This window comes from Polypterus senegalus, chromosome 17 (genome assembly GCF_016835505.1).
Source record: "Polypterus senegalus isolate Bchr_013 chromosome 17, ASM1683550v1, whole genome shotgun sequence".
NCBI lineage: Eukaryota > Metazoa > Chordata > Cladistia > Polypteriformes > Polypteridae > Polypterus > Polypterus senegalus.
In genome coordinates, this window is record NC_053170.1 from 99,748,741 (window position 1) to 99,776,301 (window position 27,561).

General features: G+C 45.2%; 2 protein-coding genes across 2 annotated transcripts in view; one reads left to right on the plus strand and one right to left on the minus strand.

Moving 5' to 3' along the window:
* Window positions 1-288: 288 nt before the first annotated feature.
* dhrs7cb (dehydrogenase/reductase (SDR family) member 7Cb) lies at window positions 289-10,707 on the minus strand. Its single transcript, XM_039740354.1, has 7 exons — window positions 10,580-10,707; window positions 6,030-6,186; window positions 4,407-4,519; window positions 3,454-3,664; window positions 2,949-3,041; window positions 2,194-2,349; window positions 289-819 (listed from the first exon to the last, which is right to left on the minus strand). Exons 2-7 carry the CDS (start codon window positions 6,181-6,183, stop codon window positions 605-607), a joined length of 942 nt encoding a protein of 313 aa, XP_039596288.1. The 5' UTR covers window positions 6,184-6,186; window positions 10,580-10,707; the 3' UTR covers window positions 289-604.
* Window positions 10,708-14,663: 3,956 nt separating this feature from the next.
* The window catches only part of LOC120517173 (splicing factor U2AF 65 kDa subunit-like), a 47,344-nt gene continuing 34,446 nt past the window's right edge, over window positions 14,664-27,561 (plus strand). The window contains exons 1-3 of the mRNA XM_039739335.1: window positions 14,664-14,844; window positions 23,253-23,412; window positions 26,411-26,514. Coding sequence (XP_039595269.1) covers window positions 14,796-14,844; window positions 23,253-23,412; window positions 26,411-26,514 — 313 coding nt within the window. The 5' untranslated portion in view covers window positions 14,664-14,795. The remainder of the gene's footprint in view (window positions 14,845-23,252; window positions 23,413-26,410; window positions 26,515-27,561) is intronic.

The following is a 27,561-nucleotide window of genomic DNA, read 5'->3' on the forward strand; positions in this document are numbered from 1 at the left end:
TGACTGTACACTGGTGGGATGGTTGCTTCACTTGCCCACCTTTACTCCAGAAAACATCTGGTGTCCCCCATCCTGCCATTTCCCTTTGAAAGGTGGCCAACATAAGCCTGTGGTTGACGTTCTGCCAGCGCTGGATGGCCCAATAGCCCAACAAAAACTATAAAATACTGCCACCTGGTGGACACTCGATACATTACAACACAAATTCTTGGCATTTTTTGAGGGTTTTGTTTCTGTCCTTGGGAACCCAAAGTTGACCCAACAAAGCCATTTGATTTGAGGACTCTCTTAAGATGTAGAAGGTGCTGTATAAAACAGTTTTATTAACCATACTTTATTTATATATGCATGCATCTCTCTGGGTTTATTCATGGAAGTCTGCTAAATAAGAACACATTGAACTGAATTGGTTCCGTGTGGGCCGCACTCAGACGCTGATTAGGGTGGCAGACCAGTCAGCACATGTTGCCCTCCAAGTTGCTGTCTGGCTGTTACCAGCAGGTGGCAGTCAACTTGGACTTGGTGAAGCCCAGAGAGTTTTACCAGAGGAATGAGGAAACCTTAAGAGAAGATGCCTCTCCTGCATTTCTGGAGCCAAATAGGTCTACTTGGCCTCCTCTTCTACCACAAGAGGGACGTCCTTCACCCCGGCGGCCACCACTGCAAAGAAGAGCCCGGGAAAGAGAGACCTGACGTACAGGGCCACCTTAGGGATGGGGTTTGCCATCAACACTTCCTTTTTCTTCCTGTTCACCGTCCAAAGGACCTCGTTGGCCACCTCCACGGGGTGCACACCATGAACCAGTTTTCTGAAACAGACTGCAAGAAGGGGACAGACATTGCATCACTGCCCGGCATTTTCCATGTGGGCATTGCTTGCCCAACCTGACTGCATGCACTTCCTGTAAACTCTCCGGCCACTTGGGACAATTCAGAAGTCTCAAGAGGTGAAATTTTATTACAAAGTTTGTCCACCATTCATCCATCCCTGTGGTGCCCACTCTCAAGTCTCACACCATTCTGTAATGTGACAGTACATTGAGATCTTTCCTATACAGGGAGGTCACCCATAGGTGGCGCCAGACTTTCATCCTATTAAAGTTGAACTGAACAGTTTGACGTTTTTGTGTCTGTGCTCTGCCAAAACACAGTGACACGTGTCATTATATGGTCACTTGAGCCAAATCACCTCTATACCCCCCCCAGGAACAGTAGACAGGCTGCCCCTCACTGCTCACCTACTTTTTCTGAGGTTAGCCCAGCAATTCTTGGTTAGTTTCAGGAATATGGCACCCAAACATGATGCTTTCTATATATGTCAAGATGGTCAACAAAACGTTTTTAACCTCATGTTTTCACACACAACATTGTCACACATGCGAGTCAGAAAATGGAAGGTACGGGCAAACATAAAACTGTCACAGCGTCCTTAACTCAGCCCCTTTGCTTTCTCTCACACCGAGATGTGCGATTTTCACGTGACAACGATGGTGCTGGCCCCGTCCCTTCCACTTTATGACCTAAATGGGTCTTTTGGTACCTGATAATAAAATTGGAAATCCTCCATGAGGAACTGAGGGGCTCTCGTTAATCCTGCCCTAAATTTTGATCCTCGTGTTTCTGTCGAAGTCTTGAGGTCTTTTACAGATTACTAACAATGAGACCGAAGTGCAGTTTTTGATCACTTGAGTTTTAAGGTGGTGTCTGTGAAAGCTGCTGGGCCACCACAAGCCTATCTGGACTGCGGCTTTAACGACACGATGTTGTAAAATGCTTTTAAAAACATGGATTGTATGTTTTCCTCTTAACACATTTCATTCCATTTTAATATCAATCTTATGTTTGAAAAATGTGACCTGTCTTCCTCTCAAACACAAATTAAAAAGCCCCCAAACGTTACGCCACGGGTTGTGTTTCCTAAATGGCTGTGTTTTGCTTTAGCCCTCCATGTCTTGTTGGGTGTTTTACCAGTGTCTTAACATGGCACTGTCCCCAAAAGTGACACAGGCAAAGTGAGCGACACACCTCGTGGATCCACTTATGAGGCCCCTCACACAGTGGTGGTCACTACATCCAGTCTCACTTGACCTGCTCCCCATCCAGCCTGTCAGCCATTGGTGATGTGAGTCAGTCCTGAAAAGAAGGCTCCTCTCCACTAAGCACCACCACATCGCAATCCACACTCCCACTTACATTTCCAGACGGACTTCTCAAGGTTGCTGGGGTCAGGCGCTTGACCGTAGCAGCGGATGAAGGTGGGGCTGACGGTGCTCACGCAGATTCCAAATTCTTGTACTTCAGCTCTCAGGCAGTCAAAGAAGGCTTGAGCAGCGTGCTTGGAGGCAGCGTCTGGAAGGAGAAGAGGAGACGGACAGATGTACTGGGTCCCTCATGATGGCGGGCCAGGGGCTTTGGGGGGCAACCGCCAGCCTCATCTGCCATGGCCACCTCGTCTTTATGAATCTCAAGACATCAGGAGGTAAGGATCTAATCCTGTCTACTATACCAAAATGTATCTATCTATCTATCTATCTATCTATCTAATCCTGCCTACTACACCAAATTCTATCTATCTATCTATCTATCTATCTATCTATCTATCTATCTATCTATCTATCTATCTATTATATAGTGCCTTTCACTCTATCTATCTATCTATCTATCTATCTATCTATCTATCTATCTATCTATCTATCTATCTATCTATCTATCTAATTAATCCTGCCTACTACACCAAATTCTATATAGCGCCTTTCTTGTCTATTAGTATTTTTTTCTTGTCACGTGATTTGTTGATTATAAATGGGAGATGGCCATGATAAGCTGGAGTCCGTCAGCGCCCCATTTTCTCTGCTCCTGCATTTTTAATTTTTCATTGAATGGACACACACACTAAGAATGTCAAACTGGTGTCAACTGGGGTTGTGTTCCTGGTGGGCATCACTTACAGGCTGTGCGAAAGGGGACTGCCAGTTTTCCTTGGATACTGTTTACCAGCAGGAGGTGACCTGATCTTCGGGAAATCATTGAGGGAAGCAGACCTACAAGGAAAGAAAAAACAACAGAGGAGAAGTCACATTCATTAAGACCACCACATGGCAGAATACACAGCATATCTATCTATCTATCTATCTATCTATCTATCTATCTATCTATCTATCTATCTATCTATCTATCTATCTATCTATCATCTCCCTTTAAAATGTCATATTTATTTCTGTATGTACTTTTTTTATCCTGTATTATTGTCAGCTGTTCTGAGGAGACACATAAGTAAGTACCGTTCATGTGTGACAGTACCCTTGACATGACAAGCCTTTGTCGCTTTTTGAAGGCACACACCCTGGCAGAACATGCAGTGCCAGACTATGTGGAGCAATACAAAATTATCTGAAAATGCAACGACTCTGACGTCTTCCGAGCCGCTCTTTCCCTCACAGGATGCCCTTTTACCTTTTGTTAAAGTAATCGGTCCAAAGTAATTGGCGTCCATGATCCTCCTGTCCAAATCCAGAGACAAATTCTGCACAGGCGCCTTGACTTTCATGCTGCTGTTGTTGATCAGCACGTCTACACAGCCGTAGCACTCCAAGATCTCTCTGGTGATATCCGGGATGGCACTGATGTCACTAAGGTCCAGAAGAATTAATTTGGGACTGAACATCTATGAGAAATGAATAAGGAGACAGATGCAAGAGAGCGGCACACGTTTGGGGTCTCTGGGCACAATTAGGACTTCAGATGAACACAACGTGCGCTACTTTGGGACGTAGGAAGAAACTGACGTGTTTTGAGCAAATTCATACACGCATGCAAGAGAACGAGCAGGTAAGACCTGAGCCCTGATCCCGGGGGGTACTATGAGTGATCAGTGAGCCGCCATGCGTGTTACGGTGAGTTTATGCCTGGTGTATTTCATCTTTTAGATGTTTAGATATTATTTTCATATTCCCTTATTAATTGTGCCTTTAGTTTTGATCCCTATCCCTCCTCCATATTTTGTTCATTTAAAACAGTGTCGTTCACTGTCTCTCCTTTGTGCTCCTCTATGGCCCTGAATCAGCCAAGTCGGACCTCCTCTAGTGCTGCTTTGTCTTTTTTTGTAACATGGAGATCAAAGCTGCACTCCATGTGAGGCCTCAGGTAGCTGAAGCGTTACTCTCTACACATCAAGGCACCCAATAACCTAACGTGACCACCTGGGCACAGAGAATGACGCCTCCACTGCAAACCTGAACTTATTTTCTGTAAGAATGCGGGGTGGCGTTTATTCTTCTTTTTTTTGGTTATTTTTCACATCATTGTGGTTTGTCCTTTTGGTCACCAGTTGGTCCCTTCATTCCCAGGCCACAACCAGGTAGCAGTAACCGAAGTGAAAGGGTGCCAAGCGGGCACATGGTGCTTACCACGCTGGGGTCAGCGACGTCACTCAGTGCATCATGCAGGGCTTGTAACTTGTCCCAGTCTTTTCCACAGAGTATGAGCCGAGCGCCTCCCATGTGGAAAACCCGAGCACATTCTGGAAACAGAGAGAGAGAGAGAAGTTGAAAAGGAGAGAAGGAAACGATGTGAAGCAACTCTATCTTATATGGCGCCTTTCCCATGGGAAGACACTGTGTGTAGTCACACAGAAAGTCAGCGGCCATGTGTATGTCTATATAGCGCCTTACTCTGCTGATCACTACCACAACGCATGTGGCTTCTCCACGGGGCAGTGCAGTGCTTCTCAAACTCAGTCCTGGCGCCCCCTGTGGCCGGGAGGTGTTTCTACCACCAGAATATAACTGGTTTGCTTTTCTCTTCTCTGATTTTTACATTTATCACAGTTTGTGGCACAGGTGGCATCCAGTGACACTCCCAGATTTAAAGTCCCTGAGCTCTTCTATACGGCCCAGTGTTTGTCAATGGAGATCGCATCGCTGTGTGCAGATGTGACCTCAGTCATGCGGAGGGACGTCCTCATACTTTTGGCCATATTGTATATCTGAGGCAGTAAACCCGTAATGTCAGTGGTCTTCTGATTCCACTCTTTTTAAGCCTGCATTGCAGTTTCTTGTAATTTAAGTAGAACCACTGAGACTGGTGGTCCTCAACGAGAAGCTCCTCGCACAAAACACAGCACCCCAGGTCCCTATGCCAGGGTTACTGCCATGTCATGCACTGCCATCCAGTGTCGCTGTGGTTCTGTTTCTGACAGACACGCCACGTGCTTATCGGACCCAAGGCCTACTGATGTGGCACAGAATGCCCAGTGTCCGCACGTTCAGTCAGCCCATGCCATGCGGCTCTCTGCCACAGCGCCTGGTGCTTGTAGTGACAGCCATAGTGCGCGTCCTTGTCACCAATTGCCATAAGAAAATCCCAAAGCCCCAGTTAGCGGCTTTCCCTGTCAGCCATGATGTGCGTTCACATCTCTGCTTGGCACCTGCCACGAGAAAGACCCAAACCCAATTTTGTGGTCAAGGTGGGCCACACATTCAATTTGTGGTTTGTTTTATTGGCACCGCGGCATAAGCTGTCAATTGAGACTGAGCTCAAAGCCCATGGGTCCACAGATTTTTTTCGTGATGCACAGACAACCCTTAGGGGTGGGCAAAAGTGCGTTTACAGTTTAAGACTTGCAGGTTATAATTATTACAAGCGCTTTCTTAACTCAACAGGATGGCACAATACACTCGGGTGCAGCCTCGTTAGTGCTCACATTGCCAGCCTTGCCCACTCACCACTGTAAACCTACCTTTGCCCACCCCTGTGCATAGAGCTCATTGAGACGGTCTATGGTTGACCACACCAGAGCAGAACTGGCACATCTAACTGGTCCTTCTGACAGACTCTTACAGATCCACTGCCCACACTGCAACTGTAGCCCATGGCGGGCACATTAAATTACAGGATGGTGAGGGGACCGGCTGAGACTTTACAGCAAGGTGGCCTTCTGCTCACACCTCACAGGTGTCTCGGGCAGACAGAGGGCCTTCTTAGCCCACCTTTGGGATGTCTGAAGGAGGGGACAAAACTGCCAAACTCACCTTTGCCCATTCCTGACACTGCGTCTGTGATGACAACCACTTTGTTGCGGACTGCTGACTTGGACATGAGCCTGGTGACTTCATTGTACAGGTAGTATACCCCAGCAATGATGACCACCGCCACTGGTACGGCCAAAACAGAGTAGAAGCTCATCTTCTGAGGGACGTAAAAAAGAAAGAAATATTACAGTTTAAATCATCCTGACATTCCGATTAGGCTTTCCATAGGGTTAGGGTTAGGGTGCATGTCAAGGAGCAAAATTCAGGCTGAAAAATTATTAACTACGTTCTCTTTATTTTATAAGAGGACTATCACACAATAACAGCCAATCAGCTCATCGGTCAGTTAAACTGCATAATATATATAGCGCCTTTTACAAGAGTACTGTCACACTGTGCTGGCTGCAGTCCACCAATCAAATTTTATTCTTCCCCACCACAATGTGATACCAGAGAGAAACTTTCAAAGGGATGATTGATTGACAGCTTTAAACCCCGCCCCAATATGATACCAGACAGAAACTGTCAAAGGGATAATTGATTGACAGCTTTAAGCCCCGCCCCAATATGATACCAGACAGAAACTGTCAAAGGGATGATTGATTGACAGCTTTAAGCCCCACCCAAATATGATTTATGAAATATGAGCTATGATGTTTACCCTCCCCCAAATTATAAATTATGAAACTTATGACACATGTCTTCATTTTTTAAACACTAATAATATTAAGAAATTAAAAAAATAAGTAAAATATACACTTATCTTGCTTGTAATACAAAGCCAGGCAAGTGTGTATCTTTTTAAAAAAACAAAAGACCTGATGTCAAAAAGGCTTTTAGAAGCTGAAAAATCGAAATGATGACTTGGCGTTTGTGACCTCTGAGGACACGCCCCCTGACAACGTCCTAACAAAGGGGTGACCAAAACAGTACAAAAAAATTCACAACAACAAAAGGAAGCTTTCAATCAAAAAAACTAATACGTCAAAAAAAATAATATGAGATTCAACATCTCAGGCACCAGAAGCCCCCAAAATGAGCCATCATCTTATTAAATTGTCAAAACATTTGTGATGAGCCTTGTGTTGTATGCATGCCTCGTACTCGGCTACTCTCTTTTCTTTTTTTGCTGCAGCTGTCTATAAGGGAAGAAACGGTGCTGGAGTGGGGGCTGCATGGCCTGAACTGGGAAAAGCTGAAAGCAAAAGTGGAGACAAACAACAACAGGTGGAGGAGGTGACCTTCAAGTCCCGTCACTAAACTGGACACTTCAGATGACACATGTGCACACAGACAAAGGTACAGGGGACACTGCAGAGCCAACTGGTCCAAACCCTCAGGCCGAAACAGGCTGCTGTCACTCGATCTTACAGACCACAAGCTGCAAGAGTTCTCTCGACAATGAATTACGTCGAGCACATGAAAGAAAAATGACACAAAAAAAAAACAAAAACTGCTTAAAGAGGACAAAGCTGGGGGCTGCGGAACATTTTAATAATAAGATAACTGGTAGGGGGAAGCTTAGTGCACCAACTGCACAGCAGCTGCTGGGACTGTGCCCCCCGCTGGCCCTTAACACAGAAATGCCACTGGGAATGATCTATCTATCTATTATATAGTGCCTTTCATATCTATCTGTCTAATAATGCCAATTACGCTATCTATCTATCTATCTATCTATCTATCTATCTATCTATCTATCTATCTAATCCTGCCAACTACACTATCTATTATATAGTGCCTTTCATATTGTAGCCACCGAAGTAAAAGGCTAAGTTAAGCGTGGGCAAAATGTATGCCGAAAGAAATCTCGCAGTCCAAAAGTTCATTTTGAAAATATTTAGTGAAAGTTAAATGCAAATAATCCACACAAGAATAAAAGAAAAATAGTTACACATGTAGAATAAAAGGCAAGAGAAAGGAAAATTGTATCTTCTCTAAACTTAGCTTTTCTTGAGAAACTTATTTCTGTACTTAAAAGTTCCGTACTTCTTCTTTCTATACTTAAAGGTTTTTAATTTCTTCTTCTGTTTGCCTTAAGCATACGATTCAACACTTAAATATGTGCCGTTTTACAATTTACTTTACACACTCAAAAAGCCGGTAGGTGTGGGCACGAGTACGTGCCCAGGCAAGGTCACGTGCGTAAGCACGGTCACGGTTTAAAACCGTATGCCTCTACACCTTACACATGGCAAGGCTGTCACTAACTGAAGAATAATGTTTACTCAAAGCTGTTAGAAATGGCAAGAAGATACCAATACAATTCTACTTATGGGGGGTTATAGGAACCTCCCATAGATTATGCTTTGTTATCTAGTAAAATATTCATGAATCTTATAGAACTAGGAAAATGGGTGTTACAAATCCGGCCCCTAATTGTTTATGCTAAGGCAGAAATCAATTACTTTAACTTTACTTACTAAGAGCCTTCACTACTTTACAGAAGTTAAACCAAACTTTAGAAACTTAAAACTTGGATTCTACTGTAAAAACACAAGTAAATTAGGCATGCAAAAAGAAGCATTAATCATTTCAGTCGTTTCAGTTGTTTGATCCTTCCTGGATCAGGTACAGTTTGTTCACGGGTCTGTCCAGTGTGCTGGTCTTAGTTTGCACACAAACTCTTCTGACTGCCCCTTTTGCATCTGGCATTGTCTTGATGACTTGACCCATTACCCAGGAGTTGCAGGGTATAGCATCTTGTAATTACGCACACAATGTCCAATTTCTTTATGAACTTGTTGCATAATGAGAATAGCAATATGTGAATTCTTCTGAAAAGTTGCAGGGTGTTTTGTCTTTTCTGGCATAGCAGATTTGCTGAGTCTTACTCCAACTCTCAATATTCCTTCTTGTAGAACTTACACATATCTATCTATCTAATCCTGCCAACTACGCTATCTATCAAATCCGGCCAACTGCACTATCTATTATATAGTGCCTTTCATGTCTATCTATCAAATCCTGCCAACTACGCTATCTATCTAATCCTGCCAACTACGCTATCTATTATATAGTGCCTTTCATGTCTATCTATCAAATCCTGCCAACTACACTATCTATTATATAATGCCTTTCATGTCTATCTATCAAATCCTGCCAACTACGCTATCTATCTAATCCTATCTAATCCTGCCAACTATGCTATCTATTATATAGTGCCTTTCATGTCTATCTATCAAATCCTACCAACTACGCTATCTATTATATAGTGCCTTTCATGTCTGTCTATCTAATCTTGCCAACTATGCTGTCTATCTATCTGTCTGTCTGTCTGTACAGTATATACACACAAAAACTCTGCATATATATTTTTTCTTATGTTGTAATTGTTTTGAGGGGGTAGGTAATGTTTTTAACAGTATTTCTACATCTCATGAGCTTCTCTAAAAACTAATGAAGATTGTCTACTTACCTATCATTATATAGTGCCTTTCATATCTATCTGTCTATAATAATAGTAATGCATCTTATTTAGGTGGCTCCTTTCCCATGCTATCCATCTGTCTGAGAGTAGCTTTACCTATTAGTCAGTAGGTTTTTTTTGATCTAAGATATAGCGCCTTTCAACACTATCTAAATATCATATAGTTCCTTTTGTTGTGAGACCTGGAGCACACTAGTGACTCTAATCAATCAAATCAATCAATGTTTTGTACAGGACTGGCATGTGGTGAAGCGACAAGGCAAAGGCCTCTGTGACACTCGGTAAAGGTGACATTTTCATGTAACAGAACAGATGTTTTAATATAAAATAATAAAAACCGGGAGTGCTCTCCCCTCGACTTTCTCGTTTACTCAGATATGGGGATAAATATTGGAGGAGTAAACCGCAAGACAATGATTATATGTTTCTATTATGTACATTAAAGAACCATCAACAACAAATCAAATGAATACTATAATGAACAATTGTTAGAAAAGGAAAGTTGAACAAATCGGACTCTACAGCCACATGAATGAAAGGTAAAGTTGAACTTCCGGTTAGCAGAAATTGCCCAAAAGTTGATAGAAATCGACATTTTGTACCAAATACTTGTACGTAAAATTTGGTTGAGCTCAGTGAACGTGTCCTCAAGTTCTAAGTTATCGTGTTTACACACAGACAGACAGAATTTTCTGATTCGGGGAGGTCTAAAATGTTGAGATTCATTAAAATCTCGAGGTCGGATTTTTGGACGATTCCAATACTTTCCCTGTACTTCGTATACTAGAAAGTAAGAATGAGTCCGTGCCAATCTGTAAGCATTACATTGCCGCCAAGTGCCATTACACCCCAGTTAGTAAATCTCTATCTCTAACCGTATCCAAACAGATTCAGACCCTTGGACGTGATTGTTATTAACAGCTGCTGCCCATGCAGCCTCGCACAAACTTCACTCAGGTGTTAGAACAGACAAACATGCCGACTCCGAGAGGAGCGAGTGTCACTTGGGAATTGGACAGGATTAGCAGCGTGTAACAAAAGAACAAATCCACTTAACTCCAGGCCAGCTCTACTAAAACCCCCCCAAGGGCCCGGCCGTGTCACATTAGCACCCGCCTACCTGAGACCCCACCGTGTGTCAGGTTTGCCTGCGGAGGTTCTCCTGTCCCAGGTCGATCTGGCTGGCTGGTCACTTTCAGGTCTGCCTTTCACAGCCCATTGACGGGCCGCACAGCCGACTGCAGCAGACTACCGGCCTTTTTATAACTCGGAGCTGAGGTGGGCATTTTTTGCGCATGCAGTGTTACAGTATCTTTAGCGTGGGGCAGCGAGCAGGTCACGTGATCAGGACTGAGTGTTCCGCTAATAATAACCTCAGGGTCCTCTTTAGCCCACCGGGGTCTTCTAAATGGAAGTCAGTGCAGTGAAGTGGCCCGTGATCCTCACTGCGGCAGGTTCAAGACAAAGTCTGCTGAAGGTTTGACCCACTTTGATGCCCAGTTTCCAGAATTCTGTTCTGCGACCGCCGAGTAGTCAAAAAATGGCCTTTGTTTTGTCTTGTATTCTGAAAATAATTTTGTTGCATTTAGTTTGTGACGTTCACTGATCCTTCATTCCTTAACATGTTACATTTGGCTTTATATTCTACACTTTAACATGGCAGGACCCTGGTAACACGATCAGCAAAATGACAACAAATGGACTGAAAACTTTCTTCCAGCGTCGCCACCAGATTCAGCTACAGAATCCCACTAAAACTCTAAGATCAAAAGGCCAGAGCGCCATCTGGTGGTCCCAGCTGTGTCTTTATAATCTAGGAAGTGCTGGGCTCTCCAAACTCACTTCCTTGAGGCCCGCACTCCTGCTTGTCCTCCACGAGTCTCAATCTTATGAGGACACCCACTTAGGTCTTCTTACTGGACACCTCATGCTGCCACCTATTCGTCTGGAGGTCTGCTGGCCCCCCTGCCATTCTGAGAGGGCCGACATGCCCGGCCTTAGAGCCTGAGGGGCATTTTAGGTTCTCGTAAGGGTGCTGTGACTTCCGTCTCACTGTGCTGATCTGAGAGGAATCAGATAAAGAGCGACTGTCACCCACTGGCAGTGGTGGCTGTTTGTCACTGTGGGTCTCTGTTTACTGTACTTTGCCATCTTGATTAGGATGCATGCTCAATTAACTCAAATATCCATCCATCCATTTTCTAACCCGCTGAATCCGAACACAGGGTCACAGGGGTCCACTGGAGCCAATCCCAGCCAACACAGGGCACAAGGCAGGAACCAATCCCGGGCAGGGAACTCAAATCTCTCCCTATATATTTATTTGTGTGTGTATATATATATATATATATATATATATTTATAGATATAGTGGACACTAGAGGGTGCTCCAGGTCACCCAAACCCAACACAAACAGGCACAGGTCACAAAACGAAAACACACAAGAGCCTTATCATTGCATGGGAAACTCTTCCCAAAGCGTTTCCCACCACAGCCACAAGTAATTACAAGCACGACAGCACACAGTTCTTCTTCTTTCTTTTCTCTTCTGGTCTTTGCCTCCTCCACTGCTCCTAGCACACTTTGTCCACCCGACTCGGGCTCGACGCTATGAGACTGGCAAGTCCCTTTATACTGGCCAACATGGAAGTCCTTCTGCACTTTTGCCCACACTTGTCTGTAAGTGACGAAGAGAAAACCATCGGAGCAAAAGACGCACCGAAAGTTCTTCACCCGGAATGAAGGCTCTAGGAGTCAAGAGGACGAGCAAACAGAGTAATTAGCTTTATTGCAATAAAACAACAACACGGACTCAACCCAATTCGGCCAAATCAGTTCAAAAAGTTTCTTACAGTTTATATACAGTATCATTTCTTATCATTCTGACTTCACTAGAAGCAGCCTATTCACTGCTTTCCACTGACTCTGTTTTCTGCAGCTGGTCTCATCAACTTTTATTAGAGCCACCAATATTTCTTATTTTCTGTCAGTTATCTTTACTTTTCTGCTTCGCTTATTTTTTGGTCGGCTGAGAGCCAACAGGTGTTTTCCCTTCTTCTACCCTTGAGCTGTCGTTATCTCATCATCCTCCCTTCCTGGGTCCTCTAGCTAGAGCTAAGCTGCAATTAAAAAAGAAATATGGCATGTGCCTTTATTTATTTAACCATTTGTTTAACTTGTATTAATATTTGCACTAAGGTAAATGCTTATTTATGCTAATACTTGAATACACTAATTTTAATTACAACAACAACAACATTTATTTCTATAGCACATTTTCATACAAACAGTAGCTCAAAGTGCTTTACATATTAAAGAATAGAAAAATGAAAGACATAATTATAAAAAATAAATCAACATTAACATCGAATAAGAGTAAGGTTCAATGGCCAGGGGGGACAGAAAAAACAAAAAAAACTCCAGACGGCTGGAGAAAAAATAAAATCTGTAGGGATTCCAGACCATGATACCGCCCAGTCCCCTCTGGGCAAAATTACCATTACTGCTACCCATAGCCATAGAATTGCTAGACGCCGCGTGACCAGCAGCATCGTACGTCAACGTCGTCGCCGCCATATTGCGAGTGGCACTGCTGTGGAATGAAGTAATGAATAATGTGCTTGTTGGGATTGTACAAACCGCCGTACGCTCCAAACCTGATCCCGGGGAATTACATTTCATAGCTAAGGCTGAACAATTGTTTTGGTTATATTTAGCTTCAGAAAATCCCGTTTTCTAATCTTCACTTTAACTACGCCAGGCTGAGCTAACAAAGCTATGAATTTATGAGCTCAAGTGAGCCTCCAAACAATGTGTTGAGTCACCGACCATGTCGATTGTTGTTAGCTGTTAACATTCCTCAAACTCGGAAGGTTTCCCACCTCAGGAAGCCGTGGGAGGTCAGGTAGCCATTAGAGAGGGTTTGGTGAAAGCTGTCCTGTGGCGTGTGCCATGCTAGTCTGGTAATAGATGCTGTGCCGCCATCATATGATCAAAGCTACCACTCAGTGGCGTAGCGTGGGTGTCAGCCACCCAGGGCGGAGGAAAATTTCGCTGCCCCCTTAGTTAGGTATTTCAATTTAAAAGACTAAAGTATACAGTAATTCTTTGCCGCCCCCTAAAAGTGCCACCCGGGGCGGGCTGCCCCTGCCGCCCCACTACGCTACGCCACTGCTACCACTCGCTAACACTAAAAATATCTGAGGGTCCAGTCAAGGTGGGCAAAGCAGCCGAGCATGTTATTGACAGTCGACGAGCTGGATCTTTGATCGATCAGTTTGTTCAGGCTGAGATTGGCTCAGATGAAGGAGCACATCGAGGAAACAGTTTGAAATTGACAACCATCATTTCATGCTCATGTCTTTAGTTGTCTCCGTCTGCCACAAACTAAGGCTGCAGCACATTGGCAGACTGAATAATATTAAATTACAGGATCTGAGTGAGTGAGAGGAGTGCCAGTCTGGAGGAGATCAGCGAGGTCTGGAGAGCTTTAAATGTTCAGAGCGGGATTTAGTATTGCAGTCAGTAGTGAACAGGGAGCCAGCGAAGCTGAGAGAGAATCGGTGAGACGTGTTCAGTGGATTTACAACAGCAGGTTACCATCCTGACAGCAGAATTTTGAAGAAGTTGTAAGCGATGGATACGTTTTTGTGGGATGCCAGATAGAATAGCATTACAGTAATCTATACGTGAGGTGACTTGGGCATGAACCGATAAAAACAGGACGAAGTCTAGAAATGTTTAAGAGATGGAAGAAGGCAGTCAGAGAAATGTTACTTATATGGGAGGAATTATTTAATAATAATGATAATAATATTATTATTACTTAATAATTGCCATTATCAGTGCATAAATGGATATAAATAATTGCATTTAAACGATTCGCCAGAATCTGTTGTATGTAAACGATACTGTTTTAAACGTTGTTGTTTTTTTCATCAGAAAACCCAGTTTCCATGTCTACTTGTATTAGTTTAAATTTCACTTTTGCCACTCGCAATATGGCGGACGCGCTGACGTATCGTGTCGACTGGGCAACAAAATGAATGCGGCGTCTATCTATACTGTATATGTCTACGGTCGAGCGCATTCCCAACGGCAACAGACCGGTCGTGACGTCTCTTGAACAGGAAGCGCATGATGGCACCACGGCGGCGCTCTTTTTGATTGGTCACGACACGCCGTCACTCAGAATTCTCGCTGGTGTTGCGAGGCATTGGAGAAAACTGGCGACTAGACCGGGAGCTTAACGGCATTTGCTCGATTTCGTTTCTTCACTGTAGCTAAAAGTTATTCGTATTTCCAAGTGAGCTTTTTAAAAAAAATTGTAGTCGGAATGTCAGATTTCGACGAGTTTGAAAAGCAGCTGAGCGAGAATCGCCAGGGTGAGTGACAGGCTGCGTTTGTCGTCAAGGGGTGCGGGTTTTAAACGGGGAATCCCTCCCTCTCCCTCCACTTTTTTTCTTTATCTCTTTCATTAAAAATGTAACCGGGAATTTGAAAATAGAATGACATGTTTGCAGGAGATTTGCACGCAGGCGAGAGTCGTGTCGGTTTTCTGCATGCCGGCTCTTCAAACGTGACAGTCGCTTTATTCCTTTCCCAATCAGCTGAGCTTTAGTCAGGGAATCTATCATATAATTTTTTTTGCCCAAGCTTCATTCATATCTTGATGTTATTTGCCTGGTCATATACACTAAGATGCCCCCGAACATCTCCTTTGGTCTTCTTATACCAAACTTTCACATTCTGATAAAGGCAGCCGGGCAACCGGACAGTCCATCGTTATCCGCGCCTGTCTTTTGGGATTTGTTTTTTGTTTTTTTTTTCTGCCAGGTCTCCTGTGTGCAAAATGAAAAGTAATAAATGCCAATGGCTAGTTGGTTCACAGATTATATAGCGCCTTTCACAAAGCAGCCCCATCACACATTCCTTGACAGTCGCGTGTTCCGCTGCAGTTCTGTTTCTGTGAGGACTTTCTGTGATTTTTTTTTTTGCATTTAAAAGGAGCAACAGTGACGCTGAGCTGAATGAAAGTGAAAAGGGGGACATGGCACAGAGTGACAAGGCACTGCCAGTGTGTGATAGAAGAGGTGATGGATTAGGAAGAGGAGGAAGTGATCTGGGGAAAGAGGCAGAGGTGGCCGGACAGGGTAATGAGATCTGGGGGGAGTGCTGCTTATTCAAGGCACAAGCCCACCCTAGACGGAAGGCCAGGCCCATTTATTTCTTTATTCATTCATACAGAGCCAGTTCATCATCTCCTATTGACACCCACTACATGTCCAGCCTACCTGGAAAGGGGCCTCTCTTTGAACTGCCTTTCCTGAGGTTTCTTCCATTTTTTCCCTACAAGGGTTTTCTTGTCGTCTTAAGAGAGTCGAGGCTGGGGGGCTATCAAGAGGCAGGGTCTGTTAAAGCCCATTGTGGCACTTCTTGTGTGATTTTGGGCTACACAAAAATAAATTGTATTGTATTGACCTGTCAGGGGGGGTCTGGGGGTGACAGGGTCCGTCACACCCAAGGAATAAGTGCTCAGAAATACAGAGGCCATGTAAAATCTCAACAGAGCAGGACTGTCCAGGCTGGGACCTGAAGGACATTCTGGGAGCCGTGTGGCACCGTGCCACCTTCTTGGCACTTGGAAAATACGTTTGGTACTCTGTGGGCGAATGAAGGGAAGGATTTCAGCAAAACACGTTGGTCTTTAGTTCTGAGTTGTGAAGCATGAAAATGAAAAAGAGTCTGAGATGATGAGGTAAGTCAGCGGTGCTGGGGCTCAGCGCAGGAGGCTCCCACCTAATGACTCCTGTGATTACCAAGTCAGCTGCAACTTCCCAGGTTGTGCTTTTCTTTTTTTTTTTTGAGCTAAATCCTTAAATTACAAACTGGTTATTTTATTGGTTTGGTTTTTTTGGGAACGAAACAGGAATGTGTGTTTTAGATGCCTAAGATTTAGTTTTTTTGTGTGTTTAAATGTGCGGTTCTGGTTAGCGTTCTGACTGTTTATAAGCGGGTGCCACTAAAATGGCCGCCCTTTAGCGTTCAGTGTCGTTCGCACACGAGTCTGCTATTCTTGTCGTTGTCAGTATTTGGATGCTGCTCATGAAATCGGACATCACAGAGAAAGGGAATCCAAAAGAAAATGGAGTGCGGACCGCTTTTCTACAAGGAGTCCTCCCTGCCTGGGGTCTGCATGTTCTCCTTGTATCCTTGTGGCTTTCCTTGTCACCGTCTAGGGACATAGGTGGTCTAGCGATGTTGCATTGTCCCTGTGTGTGTGTATCCTACGATTCAGGGGTTCTTCCCACATTGGTTCCTGCTGCCCTGTGACCCTGCTCAGGGTAACGCGGGTTTGGATGGATGGATGGATGGATGAGTTGAGCATCTAAAGATATGACAACATATTTCTTAGGAGTGCACTTTTCTGAATGGAACATTACGGAAGGGGGCGGCACGGTGGCGCAGTGGGTAGCGCCGCTGCCTTGCAGTAAGGAGACCCTTAAGGGTTCGCTTCCCGGGTCCTCCCTGCGTGGAGTTTGCATGTTCTCCCCGTGTCTGCGTGGGTTTCCTCCCACAGTCCAAAGTCATGCCGGTGAGGTGCATTGGCGATTCTCAATTGTCCCCAGTGTGTGCCCTGCAGTGGGCGGGCGCCCTGCCCAGGGTTTGTTTCCTGCCTTGCGCCCTGTGTTGCCTGGGATTGACCCTGTAGTTAGGATATAGCGGGTTGGATGATGGATGAATGGGCATTAGGGAAAAATGAAAAAGGACAAAGAGATTCATTAAAAGGTAAAGGCACTCGGATTGTCAAATAGGTTGGCATAAAAACCTGCAGCCACAGGGGCCCGTAGGACTGAACTTGTGTGAAATAAGAAAAAAATACACAGAAGGAGTAAACACATCTGTTTGTGATGAATAGGGTGGCGCAGCGGTTAGTGCGGCCGCCTCACACCTCCAGCGCCCCAACTTGGAGCAGCTGCACATCTGGCATTTATCCGTCGGTATTTCCAAAGATGTGCAGCTGAGGGTGGACTGGCAGCTCTAAACTGGCTTCACTGTGGCCGTGGGACGGGCAGCTTCTGGAACTGCCCCCCTAAGTCGCCTTCGTCAGCTTCACTGTGACTGTCGAGTGAATCAGGCAGTTTTGAAAACGCTACAGCATCAAAAAAATGCGTTCATCCATCCATCCTCGGCCAGTTCATGGTCACTGGGAGTTGGTTGCTATCCCAGTAGCTTGGGGTGCAAGGCAGGGAGACCAAAGATGGACCATCACGATTCATTAAAAAGCAGAAAACTGTTAACATCGCACGCTGCCGTGGCACGGAGCAGTCGAGTACTTCAGTCCGTCAGCAGAGCTCAAGGCTTTGGGGTCTGTGCCCAGCACTGCCCGGGTCGTGTTCTCCTCCAGCATCTCCAAGGATGTGCGTGTTGTTAGTCGGTTTGGGATTCGAACTTCGCCCGGCGGTCTGTGATACGCCGGCGCCCCCTCTGTGGTGGAGTGATGCGTGGCCTGTACTTGTATCTTACCAGACCAGGGGTCGCCAACTCCAGTCCTGGGGGACCACCGTGGTTGCAGGTTTTCATTCTAGCCCTTTTTTTAACGAGTGCCCTATTTGTGTTACTAATTAACTTTCAATTTTAACTGAATTGCTTTTTTAAGATTTGCTCCCCTGAGTCTCTTCATTTCTTTACCCAAACAGAAATGAAACGTGAAGTTAGGGAGCCGACAGAAGACCACCTGAGTCAGGGTCTCAACCTCCCAGCAGCTGCTTCATGAGGTGCCAAGTCTTGTCGTTCATTAAACTCGTTCTTTAATTCCGTGGCTTGTCGCTGTTCTCGCGGTGCGTTAGCAGACATTTGTGAAATTGCTGATTTTCTCTTTCTAAGAGCCCTGATAAAATGTTTAGCGACCTGAGCAGATCGACATTCCTGAGTCCTCCATCGTTCTTTATTTTCAGATGTTGTATGATGGACAACCAGTTGTTTTGGCTCGTGTTGTATCTCGTTATTGTTTGGCTGCTAATTAAGGAAGAAGAAACGATTAAGGCAGGGGTGGCGAGCTCCAGGCCTGGTGGGCCACAGTGGCTGCAGGTTTTCATTCTCGCCCTTTTCCTAATCAGTTTTCACTTCTAATTCACTTTTTCCCATCACTTTAATGGCCCTGTTAGAAGAGTTCAGCCCTCTGAGTTGACTCCTTTCTTCAGTAAATGACAGCCAAGGAGAAATGAGACGTGAAACGAGCGAACAGATGAGCAGCTAAACCGGGGCTTCAAACTCCAAACCGGTTCCTTAATGAGAAGACGGTTCTTGCTGTGAGTTAAAGCCGTTCTTTAATTCCATGGCTTGTTGCTGCTCTCATTCTGCCGCAGCACACATTTCAAAAACTGTTCATGTTGATTAAAAGCACCGTCAAAATGTTTGGGTGACCTGAGCAGATCGACATTCCTGAGACCGTCACCTCTCTTTATTGTCAGATATTGTGTGATGGGCACAGGGGAGCTGGTCATGTGGCAGCTTGTTTTTTACTGCTAATTAAAGAAAAAGAAACAACTATGGGGCCTGACTGCGGTGGGCTGGCACCCTGCCCGCGGTTTGTTTCCTGCCTTGCACCCTGTGTTGGCTGGGATTGGCTTCAGCAGACCCCCATGACCCTATAGTTAGGATATAGTGGGTTGAATGATGGATGGATGGTTAGATAGATAGATAGATAGATATAGGGCCTAAGTCAAGTGAATTAAAAGAAGTAATCAGCAGCAAAAACTGCTCACTAATTAAGAAGATGGTCAGAATGAAAACCTGCAGCCATCCAGGCCTGGGGTGCACCACCCCTGATTTAAGGGGTCTCAGTCTTCAAGAGCAAATCATCCATCCATTATCCAACCCGCTATATCCCAACTACAGGGTCACGGGGGTCTGCTGGAGCCAATCCCAGCCAACACAGGGTGCAGGGCAGGAAACAAACCCCAGGCAGGGTGCCAACCCACCGCAGGGCACACACACACCCACACACTCGGGACAAATTAGGATCGCCAGTGCACCTAACCTGTGGGAGGAAACCCACGCAGACACGAGGAGAACATGCCAACTCCACGCAGGGAGGACCCGGGAAGTGAACCCAGACGGGTCTCCTAACTGCAAGGCAGCAGCGCTACCCACTGCGCCACCGTGCCACCCCAAGAGCAAATAAAATAAAATGAATTCAAAACAAGTTAATTAGCAGCAAAAATGGGTCACTCATTAAGAAAAGGGTCCGAATGAAAACCCGCAGGCATGGTGGTCCTCCAGGACCCCTGTGTTAGACGATGGACCAGCTGGGTTTTTTTTTTCTTTTTCCTCTACCCCCAGTGCTTTGGGGAGGCTGCTTTTTAAGACCGAATTGCTGGCCACCTGCAACAGAGAGAGGCCGAGTTTCAGCGCTTAATGCTTTGCATTTCCTTTCTTTCTCAGTGACTTGAGGTGGGCGGTGGTGTGTGTGTGTGTGTGTGTGTGTGTCAGGAGCTACGCCGCGGGGACAATAAAGAGAGGGGCTTGCAAAGGCCTGCTCCGTCTCTCTGCCGTGTTACGCCCTGGCGAATGCAGAGAAAGCAGGCAGCCTGATGAACTGAGCAGGAAGACTCGAATGCGACACCTGAAATTCCACGCCAGCTTTATCAGATTGTGTGGTCTTGATTCGCCAATTCACATTCTATTTAAGTCGAGACTTGAGTTTACCGTATGATTTCTGTTATTTTATAATGTCAGTCATACAAGTCGAATGTGAAAGACTCACGCTGTTGGTCCAGGAGATTATGATATGCTGATGCCCGCCCACCTGAGAGAGTCACCACGGGGCACACGGCCTTTTTGTTTCTATGTAGGTGTGGCAGTGCGCTGTATCAGCGTGTGCTCCTCCCCTCTCTCTCTATTGTGCCTACGTGACCACACGGCGATACCCGCACTCTTCCGAAGTGACGTTTGCACCGTTTTGTGTTTTTTGTATCTCACATCCCTTATCTACGATGGAGCGTTTGATCAGAAGAAAATGTGAAGCTGGTTTTAAATGAACAACAAAATTCGATTCGTCTGAGAAACTGATGAGAGATTGGAGGAGGCAAGAAGATGTAAAAAAAAAAAAAAATGTGTCGTAATTTTGAACGGGCGTACAAGTTGGGGTCTGATTTTTATCATCGATTTTTTGGGTTTCAGGACCCAGCTTATACATGATGTGATATAAAGACACCATATTACGCCCGACCCGGCACAGACTCACATGGGGTCACGTATAAAAGACACAAAAGGCATTTTATTTTCTTCAGCTGGAGGGCACGTCTTCCCCATAATCCCTTCGGCCACAACACAGTCCCAAAAAGCACTCGCAGTAAATCAGAAATACGCCCTTCTGGCACCACCACTCCTCCCTTGAAGCTTCGTCCTCTTCCTCCCGAGTCTGGCCCCTGAGTGGTGCTTGCTGACCCCTTTTATAGCCCACCCAGAAGTGCTCCTGGTGCTTGATCACCTGTTTCCGATTGCACTTCTGGGCAGGCTCAGGCCTAGACATGTATAGGTAGTCGCCTCATCCACTGAGCTGTCCAGTCGACGCGATACGTCAGCGCGTCCGCCATAATATGAGTGGCAAAAGTGCCATTTAGTCTAATACGGGTAGACGTGGAAACCGAAAAAACAATAACGTTTAAAACAATATCATTTACATACAACAGATTTTGGCAAATTTTTTAAATGCAATTATTTATATCCATTTATACACTAATAATGGCAATTATTAAATAATAGTAATAATTATTATTATTAAATAATTCCTCCCATATAAGTAACATTTCTCTGACTGCCTTCTTCCATCTCTGAAACATTTCTAGACTTCGTCCTGTTTTTATCGGTTCATGCCCGAGTCACCTCACGTATAGATTACTGTAATGCTATTCTATCTGGCATCCCAAAAAAACTTACAACTTCTTCAAAATTCTGCTGCCAGGATAATAACCTGCTGTTGTAAATCCACTGAACACGTCTCACCGATTCTCTCTCACGTCGCTGGCTCCCTGTTCACTACTGACTACAATACTAAATCCCGCTCTGAACATTTTAAAGCTCTCCACACCTCGCTGATCTCCTCCAGACTGGCACTCCTCTCGCTCACTCAGATCCTCCTCTTCAGCTCGACTTTCTGTCCCACACGTCACACTCGGTGCTCTGGGAGTCGAGCGTCTCTCCTGGTGCTCCTCCACCCTGGAATTCTCTTCCCTCTCATATCCGTCAGCTCGATTCAATAACGCATTTTAAAACTGCCCTCAAAACGTCTCTTTTTCAAACTGGGATACCAGTTGTGAATGTTGCACTGTTACTGCCAGTTATCTTTGTTTGTTTGCTAATTATTGATTTAGATTTTTCATTCTCTTGTTTTAATTTTACTAATGTTGTTTCATTTTATTGTAAGGTGACCTTGAGTGCTAAGATTATAAAACGGGATTTTCAAATGGCCAAATATAACCAAACAATTGTTCAGCCTTAGCTATGAAATGTAATCCCCCGGGATCGGGGTTGGAGCGCACAGCGGTTTGTTAAATCCCACGCAGCACATTATCCTTTACTTCACTCCACTCCACAGCAGTGCCACTCGCAATATGGCGGCGACGTTGACGTACGATGCTGCTGGTCACGCGGTGTCTAGTAATGTCTAAGGGCTCAGGTACCCATTTCGCACCCCCTGGCAGCCACCCCAGATCCCAACAGGGCTGTGGAGAGCTCCATCTCCCATAGAGCCCAGCGGGAAACTGAGGCCCCATCGTCTGCCACCAAGCATCCCGAGGGAGGTACTGAGTAGCCCATCGTTGCTCCCCCCGGAACATACGTTGAAGGGGCATCCCGGCCGCCCGCCACAGTGAGTATCTACAGTACTTGTACAGCACTAACTAGTTATAATAAAATGTATCCCCCATGAGTAAAATGTGAAGCTCTTTCTCATGCCTGTTGGTTCACTCTGAGTGGCTGAGGTTACAGGGCTATAGAAAGAGAGGGGAGAGGAGGTGCAGAACTGAAGACGTGTATCTGACCAGAGAGCGCCAAGGGTGTGAGATTTGAGGCGTCTACACGTGAAAGAACACAAAGGGGACAATAGGGAATGGCTGCCTTTTGGGTCCTGGCCACTCAGAGTTTAGTAGATTAGAAAATGGCTTCATGGATGGTGCGGCCCAACATACTGTGGTTTCTACAGAGTTTCACATATCCAAGTATGCAGCAAGTCACAGCGACTACATTAGAATGAACATACATGTAGTTAGTAAAAAAATAAATCAATCAATCTACAGTTTGTACCCATATTGATTTTTGTCCTGTTTTTAATGTACACAGATCTTTATTTTGGCAGATTCTAATTAATTACCATGTTTAAATTTGTAACTGGTATCATTTTTATTTACCTACAGCAACAGACGTGAGCTAACAATGGGTATTGTCGTTTAGTGTTAGTTTGCAGAATGTCCCACGTTACAGGGCTAAAGGCTTCACCCAATCGTAAAACCCGCGCTGTCCAATCAGATTTGCCATTTCATGACTTTTTAAAAAGCCTGCAGTCCAATTTTATATGTCAGTCATGACGCCCGTGTCTTGTAACTTTGGGAATAAAGCAAAGGCTTTTGCAAGTTCCGATTGAGTTTGCCCTTTGACTGGCATTGCAAGTTTATAGTCATCCGCTCCTCCATCCCGACCTCTTGATCTGGATCCATGTTATTTTTATTTATACAAATCTTGCCTTAAACGTTCCAGCTGACCAAAATGCACCCCTGTATTATTTATCTAGAAAGAGAAAAAGAACGGCACAGAAAGAGAAGCCGGAGCAGATCTCGGAGTCGCAGTGTGAAGCATCGGAGCTGGGGCAGAGAGAAGAGGAGTCGCAGCCGAGATCACCAAAGTAAGAGCAGAGACGGGCGCAGCGCTTCGAGGGAGCGCAACAAGCACAGGTGAGAGTTCCTCTGCGGCCTTCAATTGCGGCTCTTGCTTTGGCGAGCTGACCGGATCTGATCTGGCCGTGCCCGGTCTGGAACTGGCATGCTGGAGTGGTGGAGCCAATGAAGCGTACACTTGGCATGCCGAGCTGGTGGGGAGATTTGCTTCTACTTTCCATGACATGGGGACACTTCCTCAACCCACAGGTGCCCTCTAACTTATTATGGGTGCATCTCAATAAATTAGAATATCATTGAAAAGTTCAGTTATTTCAGTAATTCAATTCAGAAAGTAAAGCACGTATATTCTAGAGATTCATTACACACACACAGTGATATCTTTCAAGCGTTTATTTCTTTTCATTTTGCTGATTATGGCCTACAGGTAATGAAAACCCAAAATTCAGTATCTCAGAAAATTAGAATATTGCATAAGACCAATAAAAAAAAAAAAGATTTTTAATACAGAAATGTTGGCCTACTGAAAATGATGTCCATATTGCACTCAATACTTGGTCAGGGCTCCCTTGGCATGAAGGCGATCAGCCTGTAGCCCTCCTGAAGTGTTCTGGACGCCCAGGATGCTTTGATCGCGGCCTTCCTCTCATCTGCACTGTTGGCTCTGCTGTCTCTCCTCTTCCTCTTCCTCACAGATTCTCTATTGGGTTTAGGTCAGGTGAGGTTGCTGGCCAGTCAAGCCCAGTGATACACACCATGGTCATTAAAGCAGGTGTTGGTACTTTTGGCAGGGTGGGCAGGTGCCAAGTCCTGCTGGAAAATGAAATCTGCTTCTCCATAAAGCAGAGAAAAGCATGAAGTGCTCTCAAATGTCCTGGTAGCCGTCTGGCTGCGCTGACTTTGGACTTGATAAATAAAACACAGTGGAGCAACACCAGAAAATGAGATTCCGAAGGACTGGAAAATGGCAAATATCATCCCATTATATAAAAAGGGTGACAGGGCAGATCAGAGCAACTACAGGCCAGTTAGCGTAACATGAAACATCACAGGAAAATTAATGGAAGGAATTATTAAGTATAAGATTGAGCAACACATGGCAAGGACAGGAGATATTAGGAACAGTCAGCATGGGCTCAGAAGAGGGAGGTCGTGTTTTACTAACAGGCTGGAATTCTATGAGGAGGCAACAAAAGAATACGACCAGAGTGGAGCAGATGAGATGATTGAGGTGGACTTTCAGAAAGCATTTGATGAGGTGCCACATGAGAGGGTGGGCATCAAATTAAAAGAAGTGGCAGTTCAGGGTGATGTTTTTAGGTGGGTGCAGAATTGGCTCAGACACAGGAAGCAGAGGGTGAAGGTGCGAGGAACCTCATCAGAACTGGGTGATGGTAAGGGTGGTGTTCTTTTAATATACTTATAGATGTATTTAGGAATATAAGGCACAAGCTGGTGAAGTTTGCAGATGATACCAAGAGAGGTGGATTGGCAGATAATCTGGAATCCGTTAAATCATCACAGAAGGACTTGGACAGCAGACAGGCTTGGGCAGATGAAATGTAATGTCAGTAAATGTAAAGAATTACACATAGGAAGTAAAAATATTAGGTTTGAATACACAATGGGTGGTCAGAAAATCGAGAGTCCACCTTATGAGAAGGATTTAGGGGTCATAGTGGACTCCAAGCTATTGACCTCCTGACAGTGTTTCAGAGGCCATTAAGAAGGCTCACAGAATGTCAGGTTATATAGCGCCTTGACGTGTGGAGTACAAGTCACAGGAGGTTCTGCTCAAGTTTTATAACAGACTGATGAGGCCTCATCTGGAGTCCTGTGTGCAGTTATGGTCTCGAGGCTACATAAAGATAAAGCAGCACTAGAAAAGGTCCAGAGAAGAGCAACTCGGCTGATTCAGGGCTACAGGGGATGAGTTAGTAGGGAAGATAAAAAATAGCTGAGCCTTAAGGAGATGAAGAGGAGACCTGACTGAAGTGTTTAAAATGATGAAGGGAATTAGTCCAGTGGATCGAGACGGTGACTTTAAAATGAGTTCATCAAGAACACGGGGACACAGCTGGAAACTTGTGAAGGGGAAATTTCTCACAAACAGCAGGCAGTTTTTCTTTACACACAGAATGATAGACACTTGGAATAAGCGACCAAGTAGTGTGGTGGACAGGAGGACTTTAGGGACTTTCAGAACTCGACTTGATGTAAATAAGTGGACGGGACTGGCGAGCTTTGTTGGGTTGAATGGCCTGTTCTCGTCCAGAGTGTTCTAATGTCTGTCCTATTTTGGTGCTGTAAATGGGTCTTTCAGTCCCTGCTGTTCTGAACAACAGCTGACTCCATTGACACGCTGTATGTCGGGTATATGGCAAGAAAGTTCTATTTCGTATTAACTTACTGGGGTCTAAAATGATATTCTATTCAAATTCAGCAAACACTAGTAAGAGTTTAAATTCGAGCCATAACGTTCCACGATTGGCTCTTACACTCTTTGTGAAAACATCGGTTCAGTGTGTGACAAAAGGCGCTATACCAGCACCCAACCCGACGCAGGAGGCGCTCTGATAAAACAAACAAGTGTTCTCTTCTCTTCCCACAGACACAATCACAATCCTTCTCTTCTTTTTCTCCTCCCGACTCTCACTCCTTTTATAGCCCACCCACAAGTGCTCCAGGTGTTTGATGGCCTATTTCTGGGCCACACCGGTTCAGGAACAACTGCAGCACCAAACCATAACCCCCCAAGATACCAACAGGGTTGTAGAGAACGCCATCTCCCATGGAGCATTGCAGAAATCTATAGGGGGGGCTGTCATCTACCATCTAGCGTCCCGGGTGGGAGGTACTGTTCTGACCAGGCTTGCTCCGCCGGTCCATAGAGTGAAGAGGCGTCCCGGCCATCTGTGACAGTAAATTGAAGAAGGACGCTGAAAGTATTTGAAATGTTGCTTGGTACTTAACAATAAACCTCTTGGTGTCTTAGTGATGAGTTTCATCTACGGAATTACAACACGTAAACTTTCAATTGCTTGTTCCGTAACAGCTATTCACCTAGAAGATCCCGGAAGAAAAGGGCGTCCAAATACTGGGATGTTCCCCCAGCAGGATTTGAGCACATCACGCCAATGCAGTACAAAGCAATGCAAGGTGAGTTGGTCGATTCCCTCCACGTCTTAAAGTTGAACAAACGCAAATCTACTTGTTGTGCTAAGGTAGGAACCAACACAGAAAACGGAAAGGTCATAACTGGAAAAATCTAGAAAGAACCTAGCGAAGGCTTAAGAGCGATAGCCACGAGAGCTTTTAGACGGAGAGGTTTGGGTTTTATCCGCAATCTCGGATGAGAAAGACATGTAGGCAGTGACCTTGTGACCCAACGCAATGATGATGTCGTACGCCGTGCAGCTGTGAGAATCTCCAAGGCAACAGGTAAACAGATGGCGGCACCCATGCCAACAGACATGGCAGCAGGAGCAGCACTGACATCATTTGAATGACTTCAACTCATTTGGACATGCAGGAAGTCCTGGTGAATTTGGAATTGCCGCCTATCAAAAATCCAAATAGCAGCAAAAATAGCTTAGCAAGACGTAGGAAAAAAAAAAAAAAACCATCAGTAATAAAAAAGAAAAATACGTTAACAGTTCTTCATCGATGGCGGGGTGGGAAGATGGCCATTGACCAATTAAAGATTATTCAGAAGAGTACACCCCAGTTATGTCACACCCAGAACGGTTCAGACTGGCGTCCACTTTGCTCCAGTTACTCTTTGTTATGAATGTCCTTCATCTGTCGGGTTCCTGCCGTGTTCCTTTCCCGTGAACCGTAACTTACGGTCATATTCTTAAACTCGCTTAGTTTGATTCAGGGGTCCCGGGGGCTGGAGTCGATTCCGGCAGCATTAGATGCACTGGCAGAAACCGGCTGTGGACAAGCCAATAGTTTATTAAGCCATGGACATGGTGGCCCCCCCCACCCACACCTACGCCAGGCCGTTTTGGAGTCTCCGGTTATCCAGATGTGCACACCTTCAAGAAGAAGGTCTGATAAAGTCGTGCAGACTCCCTGCAGGACCGGGGTGGGGGTTTTGGGGTCTGTGAGCCTGCAACATGAACCGTTGTGCCAGTCTGCCGGCCGTCAAATCTTCAATCGCGGACTTGAGCCAAGGTGAGCCATCCATGCAGGTTCACCTGA

Coding starts and splice junctions, on each gene's coding strand:
- dhrs7cb (XM_039740354.1), bottom strand. CDS start 6,183: ATGAGCTTCTACTCTGTTTTGGCCGTACCAGTGGCGGTGGTCATCATT. Junction 4,520..6,029: donor AGTGTCAGGAATGGGCAAAG/GTGAGTTTGGCA, acceptor CTCTGTTTCCAG/AATGTGCTCGGGTTTTCCAC. Junction 3,665..4,406: donor ACGTCGCTGACCCCAGCGTG/GTAAGCACCATG, acceptor CATTTCTCATAG/ATGTTCAGTCCCAAATTAAT.